The 24,007-nt window shown below is 41.1% G+C and overlaps 1 protein-coding gene across 3 annotated transcripts in view; it reads right to left on the bottom strand.

The window, feature by feature from the left end:
* LOC308177325 (connector enhancer of kinase suppressor of ras 2-like) overlaps positions 1–24,007 on the bottom strand; it is a 186,277-nt gene that overhangs the window by 124,598 nt on the left and 37,672 nt on the right. For 2 of the 3 annotated variants that reach the window (XM_080554340.1, XM_080554342.1), the window contains exons 1-2: positions 22,540–23,373; positions 2,207–2,370 (exon numbers count right to left, since the gene is read on the bottom strand). In XM_080554340.1, the coding sequence (XP_080410466.1) occupies positions 2,207–2,370; positions 22,540–22,609 (234 nt within the window). In that variant the 5' untranslated portion in view covers positions 22,610–23,373. Of the gene's footprint in view, positions 1–2,206; positions 2,371–22,539; positions 23,374–24,007 lie in introns of those variants that run through there. The other variant, XM_080554341.1, reaches the window with a different exon arrangement.

The raw sequence follows: 24,007 nt of genomic DNA, 5'->3' as shown, positions 1-24,007 counted from the left end.
CACAGCTCCCTGTGTTTTTTTAAGTTTTTATAAGTTTTGCTTTTTTTTTCCCCAAGACTACCCAGCATATTAAATATCCATTACAGTGACAAACTCCAATCCATGATTCTCATTGATCACCTAAACCAGCAATCAAATTCTACTACAATAACGCACGAACATTTCAAGATGGAGCACACTACTACAATATTTTAGACGTGTATTTCAGGTGGTAATAACATCAGATACCCTGCCATTCAATTATTGCTATCATTTAAAAGAATTAAAAGACTTCATCATGCTTTTAAGATTTAAATTCTTATAAGTTATTATAGAATAAAAATAGACATATTACTTAATCCTGTAAAACTTGTGATCCTTGTTCAGTAGGAAGCTGCAAGGACTGAGGAACGTGTTGTGCATAGCAGCAAGGAAGAGATGTCAGAGGCAAGAGAATAGCCCCAAGAGCAGAACCACAGGCAGCTTAGATTCACTCAGCAGAAAGACACACAACAGGCAGGAAGATAAAAATTTAGAAGCAGAAAAAAAAATAGAAAAAAAAAAGTAGGAGTTTTAGAGAGTAAAAGGCAGGAAGGATGAGGACTTAAAGGCAGGAGGCTAAATAAATGATACCAGGAGCTGGAAAATCCCCATCCCTGCTTTAAAAGAAAAAATAACAAGGTCATGAGGCGGCACAGTAAGAGAAGAGCTGCCCTGCTGACCCACAGTGGGGCCAGCATTTAGGAGGTATGGGGTGGGTTTTGTTGTTGTTGTTGTTATTTAAAGAAAAAAAGAAAAGAAAAAAAAGGTAAGAAATCAGCTAGGGTCCTCCTAATGGGTACATTTGGCTGAAATTTTCTTTTTCCAGAGGAAATTTCTTGGGTTTGCTATGTCTGACAGGCAAGAGCACTGGATTGTTCTTTAGATAAAATAATGTCACACTGTGGGGTATTTAGGTTCCTTTTATGTGGAAAGCAATGATTTAGATGAAAAAGTTCTAAGTTTGATTCCAAACGCTTCCAAAACAAACAAAAAAAATGTTGGGCTATGCAGTGCACACCGGTTTAGGGGTATGTCTGCATCAGGGCCATAAGCATTTTTCTGGTTTTGATATTTTCATGTGTTTGTTTTTTTTTTTAATGTATTATGACATACAAATTATTTAATTCGTAGAATTTCATGTCAAGTTACATTAAGTATATAATGTAATTAGAGGTACTTGCAAGAAGCACACATACAATAAAAGGTACTTCATACTGTTTTTAATTCTATAACATCAAGTGCACTGTTGGGGCAATTGTTCTCTATTTTATTGCTAAGTGACAGTTTCCCTGCTGGAGACAATTTATCTTATCAAAATTCCACAAGATAAGCTACTTTGTGCAAAAGCAGGACTCCTGATAAAGAGGTAAAATACTGGAACTGTCACATATAATTTACCTACTTAATTTTACTTTTTTCTCTTTTAATTATATTTTCAATATCCTGTTCACTTTAACAAAGGCAAGTTTGTGGGTTTTGTTTTTTTTTTTTTTCCTCCTTAGAATTAAGTTAAGTCTATTTTATTAGCTGGTAGAAGTTAAATAAAGAGGAAAAAAGATAACTTTCTGATATCAAATATTTTGTTCAGAGGCTAACAAATAATAACTTGTTACATGAGAAAAAAAAATCCAGTTTTCTTCAAAATCTGGATTCTTTCAGGTTGTTAAAAAAAAAACCAAACCTTTAAATCGACACCTGTCTGTACTTTGGATAAAGCCAATTTTACTATTCCTATCTTGTCTTAAAGCTCATTTTGAACAATCTTCCTGTCTAAATAAAATTACTTTCTGGCTCTTTAGTACAATCTTTTTGAATGTTGGCATGGTTAAAATATTCAAGTCTACTTGGTTTAGGATAGAGTGGCAAATGTCAGTGGAATACAAGGGCATATGGCATATAATTACAGAACCATATGGATGCCAGTAGTAATAGTCAATAGCATTTGAATACAGGACCTGGGACGTTAAAGGAAGAGCAATAAAAGACAATCATACATAATCATAAAATGGATACGTATAGTTTCTTTATAGCTGAAAGAAGCCTCTAAGGTCTGCCTTTTAATCTGGCAAAGCCACTATCTCTGTCCAAGGATATAGAAATAGAGTTTAGTATACGTTACTTTGATTTTGGCTTGGAAATTTATAAACCCAGGTCATTAAGATGAGTGATGCAAGAAATCACTTACCAATGCACATAGCAGATCAACAGCTTCCAGTATCAGTTCTTGGTGGCCAATGCGAGTGACTCCCAGTTCCTCAAGCTCTTGATGAGTGATGTGTAGCAGCTGTTCACCATTGATCTTTTCCCTTTCAAAATTTTTTATGTATTGTTGGAGGCAATCATCAAGGCCTATTGAAAAAAACAACGCCAACAATGCATATTCAGTGAATGAAGACAAACAGTAATAATTCTTTAATCTACAAACACAGAAATTTCTGCAGAATACAAGTATAATTCCTTGTTTGGATCTATTATGGAAAAGAGAAAAATATAATTCAACTCACATAGTAGCACACCTCAGACTTCTAAACCCCCAAATTTGTGCTACTCACGTTATTTTCAACATCCTTAAACATTTTAACACTAATTTATAGCCTGCGTGGTAGGTATTAGGGAGATAAGAGGAAGGACAAAGATGCTCAGAAGGACATTATAGAAAACATTCTTACGATGTTGTGAAGACCTAAGTATATATTTAGCTTATGATTGCAAGCATGTTTTTGTTGATATTCCTCTTGTAGTACTCTTCACACGGTACATTTTAAGGTCCTTACACAGGTCCTTTTAAGTAACCAGATGATACATATTGGTAATGATAACCAGAAATACATTTGTCTCAATTAGTACAAGAATGACAAATGAATTATGAGGATGAAAAAAGTTCACCAAAAATATCTGAGAAATGCATTGCTATCCATTATGTTATTTACAGGTATATTCCTTAGCTAATAAAGTGATTTAATTAGATAAAATGCAATTAACCTGTTTCATTGTAATAGAAAATATGAGCTAAACACGCTACTAATATGCAACACCAGAGCCTTATCGAATGCTAGGATTAGTTAGCATCCAGTGATAAATTTCTAAAAAGAAAGTTATAGGATGACTTAGAATAACCAAACCACTTTCTAGGGGAGTGAAATCTTTTGGAAACCAGGAGATCATTATCCAGTGGTCATGAATAAGACGTGCATTATCTAGCTGTCTTTTGTCCAGAAAAAGGAAAGGTTTCCTCGTTACGCCGTTGCTGACCTTAGCACCCAAACCAGCAGCCTGTTTCTAACAGCCACCCAAGCCTTTGGACTGTTTTGAATAGAAATGAAGCAAATTAATTTGTAAAGTGCCGTTGGCTACAAATAAGCATTTGTAGTAGTCAGAAAGATTTAAAAAATACCAGATGAACGTGACATGCTATGAAAAGCATGTAGCCAGACGTATGAAGTGCGCCTTTACGCCAGAGACAACGTGTGACAGAAGCAAAATATGAAAACTGTGTTACGCAGACTGCTCTGTAATAGCTCCCCAGAGCACCTTCCGAAGGCGTTGACTCAATGGTGCAAGCAGTATGGCAGCTGACAGCAGAATCCAGAAATACAACCTTAAAGGACACGGCCGCCTCATAGCGTGACAGCACCTCAGGAACACCTGCACCAGGAGACATCGGCCCCACCGTGCCCGGCCCTGCCTGGAGCCATGCGTTGGGCCCCATCGCTCCTCGCCTCACGATACAGAGCTTTGCGCTCGGGGTGAGGCCTTACAAAGCAAGAACTCGGCTAACAGTACTTTCATCCTTTCTGATCATGGTCGTGATTATTTTTAGCACAAAAATAGCAAAGATTCAATTAGAAAGAGTATAAAATGAGCTCGCTTTGACTCACCAGAGCCAAACGGAGTATTTACTTCCTCAAGCTACTTAGGCCTCATTAGTGCTCTTTATGCAATTTTCTCAATGTAATTTCTGTTTACAAATAAGACTTACATTAGTTAATATTCATAACTACAAAGTGGTAAGGGGCATTAACCCTGTTTTATATGTAGGTAAATAAAATTAAATCTCTATTCCCAAGTTACATCGCATCAGAGTTAGGCAGGGAACACAGCGGCTTGCAGTTCTGCACGTTCTTACAAACCGTACCCCAAAAATGTAAATACCCAACATATCCTTCACAGTGCAGTACAATAATTCAAGGGAAATGGCTTAAACGTGCATGATTTAATTGAAGGCTGAAATTTAACCTCCATGAATGGAAATTTGTTACATTGTCTCTTTGCATTTTTAATTAAAAGACAACTTATTCCATCCAGATGGACTAGGAAAACTTGACCTCTGGATCCAAGAAATAGAGGATAAACTTTGACATGTTTACTGCAAACTGTGATTTTGAAAATTAGGCAAGCAGAGTGCCTAAATCAAGGAAATGTCAAGACAAAGGAGGGGAAAAAAGGTAGGGAGAAAGGGCTGGGGAAAAGAAAAGCCGGTGAGCTTTAAAACATTTATTTCCTGATCTGCACAATTAAAAAAAAAAAATAATCATTGAAACAACAATGCAAGGCAGCATGTATTAAAAGAAAAAAAGTTCTGCATAGAGCTAGCTCAAATCAGATTTAGGTATTAACTCCAAGCCAACGTTACAAAAGAGATGCTGCATATTATGGGCATCAAGGCCCAGCGAGATTAAAATGAATCTTCCCATTGATGTCAGCAAACATCAGGGTTGTTTTACATTAAAAGCACAAACATGGTTCGCATGTTATGTAAAGGTCTGTCCTTTTCTCTCTGGCTTAGAGAGGGACACTGAAAAAAACAGTACAAAACTAAGCTGAGGAAAAGCACAAATTGTTGCCTTCTATGTAGGAAGTCAAATTATGGAGACAGGGCAGCTCTCACAGGGGAGAAGTGTGGTAAAAATAACCTAGTCGAGCGTGAGCCATCACAAAAGAAAAGTCATTTCTAAGTTAAAAATGTGGGATTTCAATTTTTCATGTGTCTCCGTAAATTACATTTATTCTCCTCTCCTTTTCATATATGCTAATGGATTTTTGCTACTTACTGTAGATTATGTTGTTTTTCTCATCTATCCTAAAATTTCCTGACCGAATGATGGTTTTGTTCATACTACACCATTATTCCCAGGGGAGAATGTCAGACAGCTGGCTGGCACAACAAAACGCTGGCTGTGAAACGGAGGGGTTACAGGCAGGGCACACAGGAGAGGTCCCTGCCAGTTCAGCCTGTCACAGACATGACTGCTCTCATGAGCTGATTCTTCTGACAGAAGAGGGTATACAAAACGATACGCTCTCTTACAAAAACGCAAGGTTGCTCATTCTGCTTTGAGGGTCTAGCATGAAAGAGAAAGAGATCAGCTCCGTGACCAGTTTATGCAATGAAGTTATGAAGTACGGTTACAGCCAGTTTGGCAAAGAAAGCAGAAATATTTTGAATAAAGGTCTGACAATATTTAACACTTTTCCCAATTAAAAAAAAAAAAAAGAAATCAAGTGAAAAGCACATAGCAGAACAGTGAAACTACATCTGCACAAATGCTTACATATGACAGCAGACGTGAAGTACAGACACTGCTGTTTGTGGAATCAGGCTCTAAAGGACAGAGCCTGGGATCAATGGAACGATCTCAGTTTCTTCAGAGGGATTGCACTCTGCTCTGCCTTTGACCTGGAAAGAGCAAATTAATATTCCTACGAAGGTATCTCACTAGGCTAATAAAACTAAACAATCATATCCATCAGTACAGGATGGTGGCTTGTGAAAAAAAAAAATCAACAAAAAGGGAAACAGGGACAGATTCATCTTTAAAGTACTGTTGTGCTAGATACTGGAAGGAATCCATTAAAGCTTCTGTGTCCTTCAGTCAAGGCAAATGCAAGCGGTGACCAGGTTTGTCTGCAAAGGCGGCCCCTTTTGTAACAGGACAGCAACCCCCAGCAGGCTGCGGAGCCAGCCGTGCGCCAGCGGGGTCACCCAGTCCTTCCGCAGAGCACGGGCTGGACTCAGCCTCCTTGGGTGACACGGATCACAAAGGACAAACTGCAAAGAAAGGAGGAAAAGTCAGAGGACCAGAAGGAGCACATGCTTTGAGAGGATCCTGCTGGGGCAGGTTGGAAGCCGTAAGGAAAAAAACATGTTTTCAATTCCCTGTTTTTGCGAGTGACTTGAGACGTTCCAGATAAACAGGACTGCACCGAGACCACCCGCCTGCTGCCATTAAAGGCTTCTCTTCCAAGGCAAAACAGCTCACAAGTCCAGAAAATTAGCTGTTCTTTATTTGGAAGAAAGGGAACACTTGTTTCTGTGCTGAAAGTTAGCTAATTAGCAGGGGAAGGCATCACACAAACTGCAGTGAGCACATGCAGATCTGCTTAATTGTAGCCAGGGCCCAACAGCATCTAACGGCTCAGCCCAAGCAGCAGCAGTTACAGAAGGCAAAAAGGTTTGTTTGGTTTTTTTTGAAATCAATTGATATTTTCTACATAAAGCAACTTTTAGCAGCTAACTAGAAAGATCTGGAAGAAATGGACTGGTTGGCTAACAGAGAGAAGTAGGTGGAGAACGCAGGCACCTTGCTAAGTGTAACTTTATTAACACCCAGCAATTCATGGGGGTTCTTGATCAGAAATACCTGGGATTTATTACACTGGGCTGAGGCACAGTGCATCTTTTCCAGTCCTTACGTAACTTCTGACAATGCAGACCATCAGGTGGGTATTTTCTGTCCGTGACATTACAATCTCTGTAAGAATTAGTCGGTCCAAATAAAAGGAAAGGCATAATCCTCAGGACCATGTTGACGCTAAGCTCACTCCCAAATACCAGCTGCTCGTTCTTAAGCCCTACCAGGAGGAAAAAATTGTTTAGAGTGCCTGGAAAAGTGTTCTTTATGACCCCACAATTCAAAAAGAGACAAAGGGAACATCTTTGAGATACCCTGAAACACCAGCCCTGGAACATTTCAGGCCTAAACTTTAAAGCCTATCGAAAAACCAGAGTCTCATGCCTTTTACACTATTAATAAGCCTACTTGTTACAAGCCTGACCTATAACATAGTATTTAGATCACAAAATTGTATAGAAAAACTGCATTAAAAATCACAATACATGAATGCAGGAATAGACATAAAAGAAAATTATGAATATTCTTTAAAAAAAATCTCAGGTCTGGATTATATGACCTCTAGATGCTTGACTGTGCACGTATAACATGCTGAAATGGTGCTTCCAGGTTACGTTTCCTCCGTGCCATTACTGCACCGTTCACACAGGCAGGTGCTTTCGCTGCAAATCCAGGCAGCCTTCCGCTGCCTGAGTGCCACGAGCAGGAACCACAGCGGGACGGGCACTCGGAAGGGGTGTGTGTCTCCCAGGGACTGACTGGTCCCCCCATGTCCCCCAGTGTCACTGTGGGCACACATGGCACCACTCTGCAACACAAGGCATCCTCATAAATCCTATCCCATATGCAAATCCCAGGGAATACATCACTACCATAACTTTTCTTCTTTCAAGCCTGGCCAAAGCAACAGGCTTTCCCGTAATCTCAGCATCTCTAATTGCCTGCTCCTTTTGGCAGCAATTTCCCAAGATAACTATAGTACCAAGACAACAGCAGTGCTGGAATACTAATATTTTAAGGGTTCAGAACACCTGAAAAGAGGGTTTTATAAGCAGAGGTGTCAGGCAATATTAAGAACAAATGAACAAACTGCTCCACTTACAAAATTTGATTTAACATTATGCTGTCACCCTTAAATTCACATTTGTATATATGAAGTAAATGACTTAATATAGTTCTGCCTTCATTACCTATGAGGGAAAAGAGCAAGTGAAGACATTCTACTTCTTCCCCACGAAGTGACAGGCATGAATGTATCACATTTTCAAAGCAAGACCACACTCCTTCACAGCAACATTAAACTCGAGAAATGTCACTAATGCTGTCACTGATGAACTTCCCATAGAAGTGATAAAACACCCAAGCAGTTTTGCTAACTCTGTGCTAATACAAGTTTGCCTTTGCTTTTTCTCCTTGACATAGACACAACAGCAGCCTCTGGTCATTTTTGAAGCAGCATGGCTGAAGGACCGGGAAGAGCCAGCAAGGCTGGAGCAGCCTTGCATCCAAACCTCCTCTTTGCTTGATTGCATGCCTCCATATCGCAGTCGAAGCCCAGAACACTTGGATGCTGAACCTGTCTCATTACATTTATATTAAAGAGAAACGCGTTGGCCAAATGCAAGACAAGTAGTTGCATCTATTTCCAGCGTCGGACTCACGTAACACATGGCTTTGCTTTCAAGGGGCAGGGTTTGCTGCCCACCTCTGGCAGAAGCGCAGCTGCAGAGAGCGCGGTGCCGCTCACGGCTCCCCGCGTCTCACCCAGCTCCATGGGGGCTGCGCAGGGAGCTGGGTCAGACTGCTCCCCAGGAACCTCACCCCGCGTCCTCAGCAGCTAGGGAGCTGCCACAAAGGGGGTGGCAAACATCGCTGGGTGAAAGGGCAGCTGCTAAAGCTGGTACCGCTGCCAAAACCCCGGCTTTTCAGAAGCTGCGCCATAAGAAAGCCCCGTTAGACAATTCTTTACTTTGCTGTCATTCCTATTTAATGAGACAGCAAATGTAGGATCGCCATTCCAGACATATTGAAACTATAAAAACTAATTCTATGTAGTCTTTTTATGTAGTTCTTAACTGAGAAGGCCATAAATAGATAGGGTAGACATTTAAGGTTGGGTGTGATGAATCCTGCCCTAAAAGCATCTCCGATAAGCCTGCAATAGGGCTGTGCATTAAATTCACATCATATTCAAAAACATCCAGACATAATGTCACGGAGGCTCCAGAACAACAACTTCAGACAAAGCATGGAAAAACAAACTGGAAATTTGAGGCCTATACACTGCTACAAAACTCTACCAACAAAGCAAAGTAAACTTGTAACAGGATAGCCAGAAGCCCCAAATCGCATTTTGTCAGCAAATGCTAACACTTGCAACACAAGTGATGATAAGAGAGCTGACACGGAAGAATCAGATGTGCTACAGATGTCTCAGTGCCAAAATATATTAATTCTTGGTTTGACTTCACTGACACATTTCACTAAAACTTCTAGATGCCAAAAGAAAGGCAATCCCAGCGTATGCATTTATAGTAAAAAGCACAATGAAATTAGGATTCTGCTCTGCACAATCTCTCCAGCAGCTATGACTCTAGGACCTAATTCACAAGCAGTAGTTCAAACACCTGCAAGGTACAAATCCTAGAAACATAACACGGGCTTGGTAATTCCTCCCAAAGCTCTTCCCATAGTTGCCAAAAGCACGGGGAAGCTGCTTTCAGATGGCTGCAGGAGGTGAAGAGAAGGCTGGGACTCGAGGGGTTTTTTTTCAGGGATGTTCAGCAGCTTTGTTGGCAGCATCTGTTGGCCAACTGCTTGTGAGCCGGGCTTTCATGCGCGCCTCTCATCCTCCACCTCAAGGCACGAGGCCTCTCGGTTGTGCCGTCCTGGTGGCAGTGAAGAGCCGGGTGACCTTAAATCAGGCTCATAAGCACTTTGGAGGAATTAGCTCCAAATCAGTGACTAGCTCAGCTAGGAGTCAGGTAATTGGCAGGAACTGTCAATTAATTGTCAGGAAATTCCCAAACTAGGAATGTTGTTGTTGTTACACATGGTGTAACACTAGCAACGCTAGCCAAATGGGAACAAATCACACACACACACACAAAAAAAAATCAAACTATAAATCCTACTAAAGAAAACATTTTCTTTTTCCCTGCATTTACTTATTTTTATTCTACTTATTTATGTTATATGACAGCGCCAGACAAATGTATTACGGTTGGTTTTGAACAGGATGAGGGCTGGGCATTTTTATTTACTACCACTTTTCATGCAGGACCAGATTAAGACAGATTAAGTCTCTGGCTTCAACTACATGATGAAAAATATTACTACATTTTAAATCAGTGATTTTGTATTTTAATTCTGAATTCTAAATGTTTTGCTATTTGATCTGGCCATGGCTTGTTCAAAATAAAATACTTCTGTGAACATGAAACTGGCAATAATTTTATCATATCTAGAAAGAAATATATCACCAAAAGGCCATGAATAAAATATGATTACAGCTCAACATATAAAAAATTCTCATCTGCTCACTGAAAGAATAAAGTTATTGGTAATTCAGTACCAAAAGGAAAAAGCAAAAGCAAAAGCAAGTGATTACAGAACAGCTAAAAACCACAGGAGATCACACACAGGGATATTCTAACTACTACTTTTTCAAATGCTTTGGATGCTTACTTTTTTTTATTTTTTTATACGGCAGCATGCAAAAAAAAAAAAGGGACTCGGGACAGGACCAGCACCTGACGAAGCAGCATCAGAGCGGAAGTACTGCAAAATTCCCATCTAGAGCTAACTACTGCTGCAGCTCTACAGACTGTGGCTGCCAAAAAGAAACAAACGAGAACTCAAACAGATTCCAAGCCATTTCTAGTTATTTTTGTGTTCTTCATGAGAACAGTTACAGCTGCCGACTTAAAACATCAGGCAAGGAGTAGAAGATCTGTAATAGTAATGTAAGTAGCAAGAGCTGTCCATAAAACCTCTAACCAGCTGCCGGTGAAAGGGCAAACATTTACCTCGCTAAGAACACTAAACCAACAACCCAGAGCAACGAACTGCATTAACAGAGCAGGAGAAATTAATTCTAATGTAAGCAAAAGCAGCACAACGTAACATAACATTTCTGTGGACATTCCTCGTGGCTTCTCAGGGAGCAGGCTGCTGTAGTACTCCAGCAGTCATTTCCCAGGGACATCCTCAAACAGCCTCCTCTGGCTCACCGCGCTATTTTCCAGCTCTGCCAGAGAAGCGAACAGGGAAAGCCATTAGAGGATTAATGGGGCTTGATTGAGGTTAGGCAGCTCCTTAAGTCACGCTTAGGAAGAGGCCTGCTCTTGTCACCACGCTTTCCCAGTTGCGGGCAGGAGGCTGACAGACAGACGTGCTTTGATCTCCTCGAGGTGTCTTGGAGCAAACCCCGACAAGTGGCTGGGAAGCTCACGCAGGACCAAGCTATGCAAAGATACCACAGAAACAGTTACTGGGAAGAGAGTATGCAAATAAATTAAAGAATTATAGGTTTCTGTAGAAAATAAAATAGGTACGACAAGAAAAAAGCAGGGAAGCAAGCCTGAGATGACCTGAAAAGGTGAGAAAAGTGAACAAGACACGGCTTTCATGTTTACACAGTGTTTTTTCTCTAAATTACGTGTTTTCTAAAACATCATTTTTTCTGACCATCTAGAAATATGGTCTGAAACAACGATAACTTCAGTTCATAGGACATGACTGCTCCTTGTGCCGTCCATATTTCTGGTGCTGCCACCCAGCAATTTCTCAGGGCAACGTGGCTGCTCGCAGCCAGCTGGCTACAGCTCGGTCCATCTAGGCTCCGAGGGCCAGTCTCTTGCCTCGTCTTATGCAATAGTACAAACAAAAACTCAACTTGATAAGCATTTACACGAGTTATAACACCACTTACAGCGGGGGATTTCAGCCCCCAGCTGGTGTAGAGCCACTTAAAAATGGGCAGAGCTTCTGCAGGCTCCCAGCGCTGGCTGAGCAGGGCTCCTCGGGGCGGTTCGTGCCACAAGATGCCCATGGCATACTCAGTCAAAAGAAGGCAAAGAGCAAACGCAACTTGGTTGCTGATTCTACAGACCACAGCAGAATTTCAGGCTGCTTAATCAGTAAGAGGATTTAGCAAACAGCGTGTTACAATTTGCTCCCTACCCATCTGCAAGTGGAAGCCCAGAACACCTGCGTTAAGTGGATTGCACGGGGAAAGGTGGCAACTTCTGCCTTCGTTTCAGCCAAAAGCAGACGCATTTTTATGGGATAAGAGGATTTGATTAGTAGTTTTAGTTACAGTTGTGCTAGAACTGTATGCTTTTCCAGGTGCCATAGATATTTGGATCATCATGGATTAAAAAAAAAAAAAAAAAAAACACCAGCAGAAACTATTCTTGTAACTTGAACCTTAGCTCAGTCCAAAGAGCAAAACAAGTACATAAAAAATAGATGGAAATAGATTCAGTTGTGTGAAACCATTTCAAATTGCGCTATTTCATTTCCACTACTTAAAATAATTATTTTTTAGCTTTTAGAAATTAAATAGTAAGCACATAATTTCACTGAAACAAACACAAACTATCGGTAATTTTCAGTTCGAAAATGCATGCAATTATTTTGTTCTACATGCAAGATGCGATTCTTGCTTTTAAATGCTTTAAAGTTATCAACTTTCTACATAAGACATCTCTACCATCACATCCCCCTATTTCACAGTCTCTGTAAGAAATAATTCAAAGCCTTTCAGAAATGAAACGATAATGCCATTTTGATCTCAAACACAGCAGCTGTATATGACTGAATCAGGATTTTTCCCTGGTTGTCCTTTAGGAAGATAAAGTTACATTCTTAGATGTAGTTTATAAGTAACTTGGTAATGTAGATTAATTGACAGTGCTGTTCACAGTGGTTCTTTTCCCTAAAAATGTATAATTGGAACCAGGAAAACTCAATTTATGATGTCCTTTAAGGCACAGCTAGTGATGCTATTTGCTCACTACTATCAGTTTGCAAATTCTAACTTAAAAATCAAACCAGTTACCTGTAATCACATTAAAAATGATTTACAAAAATTAAATGTCCTTGATTTACTTTAGTCATTTTCAGACACTGGACCAAAAAAAAAAAAAGTATTTCCTCTAGAGGGCTTCAGGATCTCTATGACTGCACAAGCCATCTCAGTTATGTTTCACTGAGTGCCTGTACTTCTGAGGGTCAGAAAGGCTTACTGCTATTCTGACTGCTCCTGCTTAGAAAGAAATCACAATTAGCTGAGTGAGAAGATAACAAGGATGCTACTGTAAGCAGTGCCTCCCTTTCCAATATAAGTAACCAAAAAAATGGGACAGGGACTAGCTATATGATAGTTTTTACTAGAAATGCTGAAGTTAATGCAATTTGATTCTATACGTTCTTGGAATATTCCTCCCTATGCAGGACTAGTCTTTTCTTTAAACTTTCTGCTAACACTATATTAACAGTGGTTCATAATCTAATAAGACATTCTAAACCAAAATACACCAAACCCATATACTAAAACTACTATTTTCACTTTTCTCTAAGTATTGTGGTAATCTTGCTAAAGAAGTTCCTGATTCCACCAGAAATGCCACGCCTGGTCAGCCAAGATAGGTTCGTGCTGCGTTCAGTCCCTGTTCCTCTGTTCTGCAAGGCTCGTACTCGGTATGCCTGCCTTACCCCTCAGCCACCACCTCATTCACTGCCTCTCGGCAACTTTTACTTTTCAAGTATCTGATGTATCAACTATACTTCTAGAGATTATATATTTCTTATCTTTTTCAGGTATAAAAATGCCACTAAACGTGCAGTCCCATAATGGACTTAAGCCAGTTTGAGCCGATGCTGCTGCCAAGTGAGGAAACAACTCTCTCCTCTCCCCCTGCGCTGGCCTTCGTCATTTTCTGGCAGCAGAGGGGATCAGCTCAGCTTGTTTCAGCAAACTAAAGGTGAAGCATGCAAACTGTGAAGCAAATCTCAGCCTTTTTTTTTTCCTCCCCCTTCCTCATTTTTGTCGACAGCACCTGACAGAGCTCCAGTTTGACCACTGAGCAGTAACGCCGGTGTTTTCTGCGCTTTGCCTCTCGCCACTTGCTGCTACCTCCAGATGTCTCGGTGGCTGCATGTTGAGCTGAACTGGGGAACTGCTCCATCTTAACAATAGCCCGGAAAAAGTCCAAGCAGAAAAGGTTATTGTTTGGCGAGTGAACGTGCTCCAACCCAGTTTACCGTACAGATACACAAACCAGAGCCAGCCTCGGCAGGGGACAGGGCAAGAAGAGCTCGAGGGGCACAAGCGGCGCAGGGGTAGAGCAAGGGGCAGGAACAGCCCCCACTTGCAGCAGGACAGCCCCAAAGAGTGCTCCTTGATCGACCACCCCTTGTGAGCAAGCTTTTGAAAGATGATTAAGATGGACAAAGCTGCTACAAGATATGACAGCAAATTTTTCAAAATGTGTGAGCAATACGGAGTGCAACAAAGGGGCCCTTTTCTACCAGGCACGGCTGGTTTTAGCCCAACCCATCTCCAATAGAGCTGGTGGTCAATTTATATAAATACATCAAGGAGGAAACTGAAGAAGAGGTCAACAAGACCGTAAGATGGTAGGAAGTTAATTTTGATATGTTGTCCTAAGAGATCAATTAAGTCCTTGACAATTACAGGAAATCTTAAGATGCATCTTATGTTTAATTTAATAATTGCAACAGCAGTTAGACTACGTAGCTTGACAAATTAAGCACATTTCCTTTTAAAATACCAATCTAATTAACTGGACTTAGCTGTAGTTTGATGTTTGATAGATATTTGAGGTCTGTAGAAATTGTAGTACTGACTTTCCCAGAAGATTCCCCCCAGAATCACTGGGCACACATGGCTATTTGAAGAACATTTTTTTAAAAAAAATTCTGGTCTGATCTCGGAGGGCCCTATTCTTGCTACCAGTCATTATTTAATATAGGAAGCACTTCAGAGATTATTTTGCGAGCCTGGCCTTGATCCAACTAAGATCTTAAGTGCCTGCCTCACTTCCGTATGTATTGCTAATCCTCCAATTGATTTGTGCAGAAATATTCACATGATTCAAATTAAACTTAAGTGCATTGCTGGAGCAGAGCCAGAGAGCGCTGAACATTGCATGATTGAGCCCGCGATGGCCAAAGGTTTGCAGATTGTCCCATTCAACTTCACGGATTGAAATTCACGTCTCTGTGGAAGGACATCGCACAGAAAATTTATACCTCATTTAAATCCTCCTCCAGCTTGAAAAACCCTCTGCGGGAATTCACTTTTCCCATGATACTTCTGGTATGCGCCCTAATTTCCTCAGTAAAGATGGATTTTGTTAGCGTAATTACATCTTCCAATGCTTACAATGCACCACTCGAGGTGCTCTCCACTCCAGGACAGGCAGCGGCAGACCTGAACAATGCCTGCTGGCAGAAGGTCACATTCCTTCAAATACCGATAGGTTTGGCTTTCAGAAAAAGAGAAATGCACTAAACAAGTTCTCTCATCATTCATAAGTTGTCTTCCTTTGCCTTATCTTTTTAATAAGACTTTGAGAACTTAATTATAAAACCCTTTAAAGTTGTGTGTAAATGCTAATTTGACCAAGAAAATGCTATGTAACCTTTTAGAAATCCAAACTCACAGCTTTTCAGTTGACTAAGAAAAATTCAGGAGACAAAAAGAAGGTAAGAATAGAATAGATCAGAGTGATAACTGATGGGACTTAAATGAATGTTCTTGTCCATTTTATTATTAAGCTCATTTAGATTTCCCAACAGAGGTGAGGAACTATACCCACCTCTCCTTCAAGAGCGAGGAAAACACCCTTTTTACGAACACCAGGGGTTATTGCCAACAAAACTGCGCACACACACACAGTCTTCTAACATCAGCTTTATCGCATCAGGAATTTTCATCTCCTCAAAGTCACCTGGGAGATCCATGGAAGTGGCAACCACACATTTGAACAAACTCTCCAATGTTGTAGCCTATCAGAGGAAAAAAATGCCCTTATTTGTCCCCTTTCCCGCTATAAATCCCTAATGCATTTCTCAATTCTGCTGAAGTGATCATCTGAGGACTATTACTATGTCACTTAAGGTCTACTCAAATAATTTATTAAAATAAAAGGGTGTGATAAGTAGACCAAACCCAGTGTGTAATGAGTTTATTTTGCATATTGGGAAATTTTCATGTTTCGTTCTGAAACAGGTTGTTACACTTGCTACTACAGACTTGGCACCTCGGCTGTATTTTGGGTATACTGTGAACGCATTTTGCTTCGGTTCTGGCAGGCTCCCAGTTCAGCTGAATTACCGCGAACGCCAACACATTGCGATTTCTTTCAGCAAACACAAGCCAGAGTTTCTTAGGCAAACGGCCATATGCCATGTTCTCCCACTATTCGTTTTTAACCCAAAGAGCTGAATTTAGCCATTGCTTATGAAGGAAAAAGGGGAAAAAAAAAAAGTGAATCTCTGAATTTGCTCGAGTTTGGGGGATTTAATATCGGCTCCTGTGGCCAAGCACATGTTCCAAAGCTACACTAAACCACCAATTGCTCCTACATGGAGACATTTAAGCGTGCTATGGGGAGTTTTTTCAGACTGAAGTACAATTCTGTTTGAGAACACATCAGTTTATTTTAGAGAACATATTAGAATTTTAGTTTAAAAAATGCATGATGAACCAAGCTGTTCACGGCCAGAATTCAGAGCTCACCCCTTATTAACGATCCCATTTCTTATGTTGAAGCTTACAATGACTGTGTATACACCATGTGAACTTCCAGCAACCTAACTAACGTAGCTTCTCAGAAAACTGTTTCTATCCATTGTTTAATAATAATCAAAGTATTCCCAATACTTCAGAACTTCTTCAAGACAATTCTGACCAAACTTCAGGTACAGCTCTTTTGTTAATCTTGTTAAAGCCAGCAGAAACAACAACTCTCTTCTTTGAAGCCTGTCCAGCAGTCGAAAAGCATTGGGAGAGTTCAAATTCACCTCGAGAGAGCAGGACAACTCAGCTCCTCGAGTGGAAGGCACTTCCCCCGTGCCAGGCACCTTCCTCCGACAGGCGCTCTGGGCCCCAGCTCTTGCATCCGCGCCCACACCTGTGGAGCTGGGCACCGACTTGCAACAGCTCACTGCTGGGAATGAAAATATTTTTTTTCCACCCCGTTACAGGACGGCAGATTGTGAGGATAATGACAAGAACACAGCTATCCGTGACAGCACGGCGTGAGATCAGCTTCAGCTGATGGGGAGCCTGAACCCCTGGTGCGGAGCTGCAGGATGCTTCCCGGAGGTGCTCCAAGGTGAGCTCTGCCTGCCCAGCACACCAACCCGCCGAGAGCCCAGATGTATAAACCCGTTATCTGCAGTATTATTATTACACATATTATATGTATTATTAAAATAATAACGCCTTATCCTTCTGTGGCACTTCGTGGTAGCAAAGCTTACAGCTCATTATAATTCCCCATTTCACAGGTTGGAAAAGCGAACCAAGGAGATGTAAAGCAATTTCCATGAGATCACACCGAAGAGCAGTGGGAAAACTAGAAATAGGCACCATGCCCCTTCACAGTTTTCATGCAAGGGCTTGATTAGCTGGGAAAAATTAGAATTTTCTCTAACCAGAAGTGCAAGGGAGCAGGCAGAGGACCTCGTCAGCCACCCAAATCTTTGCTGTCTTGGAGCAAAGGAAAGCTTGTAACGTACACTTTGCCCTTTGTTTTCTGAAAACGTGTCAATATTCGCTACAAGTGCTGCTCAAGCTACATTTTCCTCTAATGCATTTCAGTTCACAAGTGTTCATAAGCAAAATAAATTCAGCCAAGTATTGTGAATGAGACACGGAAAGTTACATCCACTTGGTCTATCACATCTTCACCACATTCTTGATGCCAACAAACCCAACGACTATGCATCATGTCTTCACACATTCTGGTGCTTGCTCTTTAACTCTGCTTGTTTTTCCCACACAGCTCTTGTTCATTTTGCAAATGCTGCCTGAACAACTCTGCCTTGTTTCAGTTGTCTGTGCTCCCGTTTCTTAATCTCAGTACCTCTGGTTTTAGCCTCCCCTTCCCCTGTTTATTTTACTCCCATCCTGCAGTGTCAGTGCTCCCTGCTATTTCCTAGCCTGCAATTTCTATCACCGCTCCTAGTAATGTGCAGCTGAGTGGCTGCTGAGAGCACTGTAATGGTGCAGACGTATTACAATTTGCAGTCCATCTCTTTTTGCAGTCCGCTGTATTCCCTCCTAAACAACTTTAATTCAGCTCGGCAAGTTTGTGGCATTCTTGTCGTCTCCCCCAAGAAATCCGCATGCTTTGCTAGGTCAAAATTCATCCCCTTCAGAAGCTTTATTAACAAGTTAATAAAATAAAAACAATACATTCCATGAACTTATGGTAGCTCTCAAATTTACCTGTATCTCCCAGTTCCATTTTGTAGAGTCTAGTTATCTCACACACACACGAGTACCTTTTTTCTTTCACTCTTACTCTCATTATCCTTTAATTACTCTGTTCTTTTTTTGATCTTAAGCACTCTTCCTTCCCTCTTTTGCAAAGCATCCAGTCTCTCTGGGAATCCACCTCCAAACTCTTTGTAGCTCCTCCACCACGGCACCTCCCGAGTCTCGTGGCGTAGTTTCTCTTCTTCCTGCACACATTTCCTTTCTGTTGCCTTTTTAAGCTGGCTTCTTTCACACTCCGTCCAAACTGCTCCTTTCATTTCCATAGTCGTGGCAGTCAGCATGCTCACGAAACAGATTAACAATAAACTTAAAAGGCTTTGTCAATAGAGACTGAAATATTGTCTGAAAAGAACTGTATGACTGTGAACGAGACCACTGGAAATTGAATGAAATACAGTAATATAAAAGGTCACACCGTCTGGGACTATTAACAGATTACTGCTACTGTGAGGGAAGTCATCAGTAATGGGAAAGAAAGGACGGAAGGGAAGGAGCCGAGCACGCCAGTGGCCGAGAGACTTCCAGACAGCAATGCGGTGGGGCTGCGAGGAAGGCAAATATAAATCTCCAGTGCAGTGGAAGATCTATTTTCACCATTTCAACTTACTCATACTAAAATTAGTCAAAGATGCGGTAATTTCTCCTTTTCTATTGTAAATCTGTCAAAGTCTCCTTACTGACAAGCTTTATTGCTGCTAAGCACGACCCTGGTTCTTAGATTTTACCACAAATATAAATAACTTGCAGTACACTCTAAAGGCTGGTTTTCTTCAATATTTCATATTTTCTCTTTTTGTTTTAGAAGCCTGGAATACCACACTGGATTTTCTCAAACCCCAAAGCCTCCAAGTCCACATCCCCATTTTTTTTGCTTATTCTGTAGCTGCTTTCCCAAGACAATCCTGGCAGAGAAACGGGTCTCGCTCACCCCAGGACAGAGCAGGCTGCCACAGAACCACGCCACCTAATTGATTTTTCTGAACTACTGCAAAATTCCATCCTCTTTGTCAAAAAGAGGATCTTGAAATTCAAAATCGGTAGAACAGCATCACAGCACCACTCAAAAACGGCACGGACTGCTTCCAGGTGCTTTACGCCGTGCTCAGTGAGGACTTTTCAGAAAGAAAACTTCACAAAGTTTACATGAGCATTTTGGGGTGCTCTCATTTTCTGCTCAACTCACTGCAATTCTAATTCAATTCAAGGTTGATTAGAAACTGCTGGCTTTACATCCAAGAAGCTTCTTTCAGAGGAAAAAAAAGGTGAAATAGTAGCACTGAGGAGGCGATGACAGAATCTCAAGCATTCCTGATCAACAGGTTTTCCTTTATGACAGACCTACACATACGAAAATAATAAAGTGGAGTTACATAGAAGAAGTGAGGTAGCCCACAGGGACAGTGCTCTTTTCTGGCTGCATCTGCTCCTACAAGCTTTCATGGGAATTATCCCTTGCTTTGTCGAGTTTCAAGCGCCTTAGGAAGTATTCAATTCCCTGCCACTGAATTTAGCATATATGCAACTACTAGTCTAAGCTGCTAGCAGAAATTCTGGGTTAACCAGGCTTTTTTACACTGCATTAATATAACGTGACATGAAAATTGAGCGCTGGCAATCTGAGAGATTTGTTAAATGTAACAAAGTTATCACATTTCCCCAGCAAACTTGCAATGTTTGTTACATGCACAAAATTATCTGCTGTTGCCTCATGCTGAAGTTAACTTTAATGCTTTGTGAAACTTTGTGCAAAACAATTAAGACTATAAATACCACAAAGGCATTGACAGAAGCAGGTGTGTAAGCGCAAAACCACTCGCTCAGGCACGCAGCTCTGTCACGCAAGGAAAAACATCTCTAAGTCTCCAGCGTGTAAAGAACAAGAACTGGGGAAAGTAACCGAGTGTTTATGTTAATAATTAGATGAAAAACGCTTCTATCAAGACAACAAATATTAGAATCTATGGAAAAGTGATTTAAAAATTTAGTAAAAATCAGCAGGTCTATCACATTAAAAAGCAATCGCCCCACAAACACTTGTTGATTTGGCTACTGGATTATTTAACTTTTTTTTTTTGCCCCGTTTTTTTTTTTCCTCCCTTTACACAAATTAATTTAATAGCAGATATTTAGAGCTGTAAGATTAAGATAGAATATCCAGAGGAATTTTGGAAGGAGCAAAGCAAAGGACTATAGTGTTGAGAAGCCTGCAAAGCACTACTTGCAGAGACCATCATGCAGCAAAGACATCCTGCTGGACAAAAAGGAAATGTTCATAAATGCTCCTCCGATTTTATGGCAGCCACATCATATTGATTTCATCCAAAATACCATCTTTATAGCAATCTCCCATCAGCTGTGGGAAAGAGGCACTTTACTAAACACATCCTGTATCCTTCCATTTTTTCTAAAACCTTCCGAAATCATTCATAGGCGGCATGCACCAACCATCTAACAGCAAACCAAGTCGGAGGTCTTCGAAGATGTCCAAGAAGCAAACAGATCTTCATTTTAAATATCCTCCCTGCCCAATCAGCACAACCACTGCAACAGCACAAGGGTTGTCTGCCTTTTCAACCTTTTAAATGTTTGTATCTTATTTGCAATCTCCTACCCCTCTCATACTGAGGCTGATTTCAATAAAAGGTTACATAGCAGTTGCCTCACATTTGAAGTTATGTGGTGGCTTTGTTAGGTTTGTTTTGGTTTGTTTTCAGGTAGGCTTTTTAGAATTATTTCAGTGTAATAACAGCTTGCAACAGTTCCTTATTGTCACCTAGCAATTTATTATATAAATTGTCCGCTTCCATTTCAGACTGTGCTCCAGACACGCTCCCTGTAAAGAATAGCTCTGATCTCCTCTAGTGACGGAGTTATTTTACATTATATTTTCAACTCAGCAGACAAAAGACAAATGTTATGTAAAATACAGTGTAACAGAGGAGCTTATAATGCTCAAATTAGGCAATTACTTGTAAAATAGTTGTGATGAATACTGCACTTAAACTCAATCATGCTCTTTTTTTCTTTTTTTTTCTCTGCACCGTGCACAGGCCAAAGCTTTCTAAATGGATGTAGATATCCAAGCAGTGAAATGAATCATTAGCAGATAAATTAAACTTGTTATCAAAATGCAACTCTATTGTTAGCAGATGAAAAATGAGTAGATCAAATGACGGCAGCAGGAAAATCTAATAACAGCTCATCCGTGACCTGTCAGCTCCTGCCACAGCACTTAATTCAGGGTAACAGATACTCACCAATTATTTTGTACCTGCTTGTGTTTTTGTATCTCTAAAGTAATTTCAGGATTAAGCTACGCAACTTAATTTCTGAATTAGCGGTTCAGGGATATTTCTGCATTAGTGGTGCAGGGATATTTCTGAATTAGAGGCTAGCAGAAAGCGTGCTGTCAGAGTGTAGAAAATGGGGGAAGAGGGAAGCTGGGAACCTTCTTGGCCAAGCAAAAGATAGGTGCTTGCAAGGTTTGAACATGAAATGATAGAGGAAAAGAAGGAGAGTCTGAAACCAAGTCAAGAAGTTCCCCCATCTATTCTGAGCTTATTATAAATTCTCTGTCCTAATGACAGAACCAAGAAAGACCAAGGAGACAGACAGACCAAAGCAGTAACACACAGGTTCTCCATATCACACATCTCCTTCAAAGATCTCAGCTGCGTAACCACACCGCGTCACTTGCTGCAAGAACAACCACAGCAGAAGCGAAGGCACACCGCAGTGCGTGGCACTTTGAAAGGTGTAAGAGATCCCCACACTAAGATCCTTCCTTCCTTAAAGGAAACGGAAAGATTAGACAGCAGCAACATCACACAGCACAGGGACTAGGAAAGTTAAACTTCAGAGGGAGCGGTCTGCCACTGACATGAATCTGTGACAAACCTTGAAGTGCTGGTTTAAAAAAAGAACGCTTTTCTAAAAAGGAGAAAGCACTTAAAGCGCCCTTTTCCTCTTTGACTGACGTTTATATGAATCACGGCACTGGGAAGAAAACATGGATGTCAGTTGTATTCATTTCTCTTCTGCTATGTTGTGATGACTTTGAACAGCCCGTCTGAAATACCATTCGGTACTCTTCATGCCTTTAAACCATAACTGCACAAGCGCTACAGAACTCGAGCTGCTTCCTCCCCCAGATGTGTACCACAGATCTCGTGGCTGGGTGCAGACCCAGTGGAGCTCCAGCAGCCACAGACGAGGTGAGTCAGGAAACGGGTGCTGGGAGGCCAGGCAGAAACAGAACCAGGGCCAGAGACAGAACTGGGGACAAGATCCAACATACATCATCCAACGTACGTCATCCAGAGCAGCTCCAGCCAGAGGACAGCCTACCTCCATCCCAGGTCCAAGGCCCATCTGCGGAGCCGGGCTGGAGAGTAGCAAATCCAGCACACCTCCACATAGCAGGACTGAATCCCCAGGCTGGGCCCGCATGGGGCTCTTGGGCAGTGGGTGCGTGGTGGAAGCCCCAGGTGAGCTGGTCAGGGCAATTAAAGCTTATTAGCGCCCTCAGAGCCCTCTGCGAGGGGGCAGTGGTTACAGCTGGTGCTGCATCAGGTATTCCTGTTTTAAAACAGGAAGGCTAAATCTTGGTTCTCCTCTAATACAGATTTAATCAGTCATTAAGCACAAGGGCTACATTCTCTGGGAAACAAGGAATATTGTCTGTCTGTAGCACAGCCCAAGTTTAGTGCTCAAAGCTACATAGTGTCTGAGCTGTCATAAGCACCATGTTGTTGAACCACAGCTGGCAATGTGTATATAAAAGGAAGGAGCTGACAAATTGGAAAAGTCACCACACAATGGGGAAGTAAAATACACAGGTATCAATGGAATAATAAATGCTCTGATAGCATCTCGGAGAACCCTGAAGCCATCACACCATTATTCAAAGTATTAGTAGCGTGAGCGGTATCTTCACAGGAAGATTATCTTCATCTTCCTGCAATACACACTGCATGCCATAAGCAAAGCTACAAAGTCCTCTATATTCAGCTTTCCGTCACCATCTCCTATGGATAACTTTTGCAAGTCAAAGCCACACAGTAGTCTATGAAGTCTTTCTTTTGCTTGGCTTTTCTTAGATGGAAAGAAAGGAAACCACAAAAATCCTTTTCATTCATGGCTCACTTTATCCCTGAATTTGCTCTTTTTCATGGGAGTCAAAATACATGAATCAAAAAGTGAACCTTACCTCAATAGTGGAGGACACAACTTCACGTCAGAATCTCTAAGAAGTGTGTCCTTCTGTTTTGACACTGCAAGTTCTGTTTTTGAACTGGTTTCTGTGATCTCTAATATTAGAAGGCACGTTCACCACTCCCCATGTAAAGGATTTTTTAAACCTTGCCCAAGTGCAGGTCCTGAAGTCAATGTCTCCAAAACATGTGCAGCTGAACATGGCAGAGCAGGAAGGCAACCCTTTCTTTGTGTATGCTGTTTTCTTAATGCTATTTTAGACAAAGTATTTCTTAAAATCACATTACACAGCTTCAGATTTTTTGTAAAAATACCCCCCAGTAATTGCTTTTACCAGCAGACTAAGAGAAGCCATTAGTATGATTTCGGTTCTGTAATCACCACACACTCTCAGCCACACAATTCAGTCTGACTCATTCCCTGCACAGCCTCTAATTAACTTCCGAAGGAAAACCAGGGGATTCCTGTTAGAGTAATAATGCTATTGAGACATTATGCAAAACTTCACCTCTAGGAAACGATCTTGTCTAACTGTGATTGCATCTCACCAACAAAGCAGAAAGCTTTCTAATTTGGTCATGAGGAGAATATAATCAATCTG

This window comes from Anser brachyrhynchus (assembly GCF_964034855.1).
Source record: "Anser brachyrhynchus genome assembly, chromosome: 13".
Classification (NCBI taxonomy): domain Eukaryota; kingdom Metazoa; phylum Chordata; class Aves; order Anseriformes; family Anatidae; genus Anser; species Anser brachyrhynchus.
The sequence above is the reverse complement of the archived record's forward strand: the minus strand, read 5'-3'. Positions and strand labels throughout refer to the sequence as shown.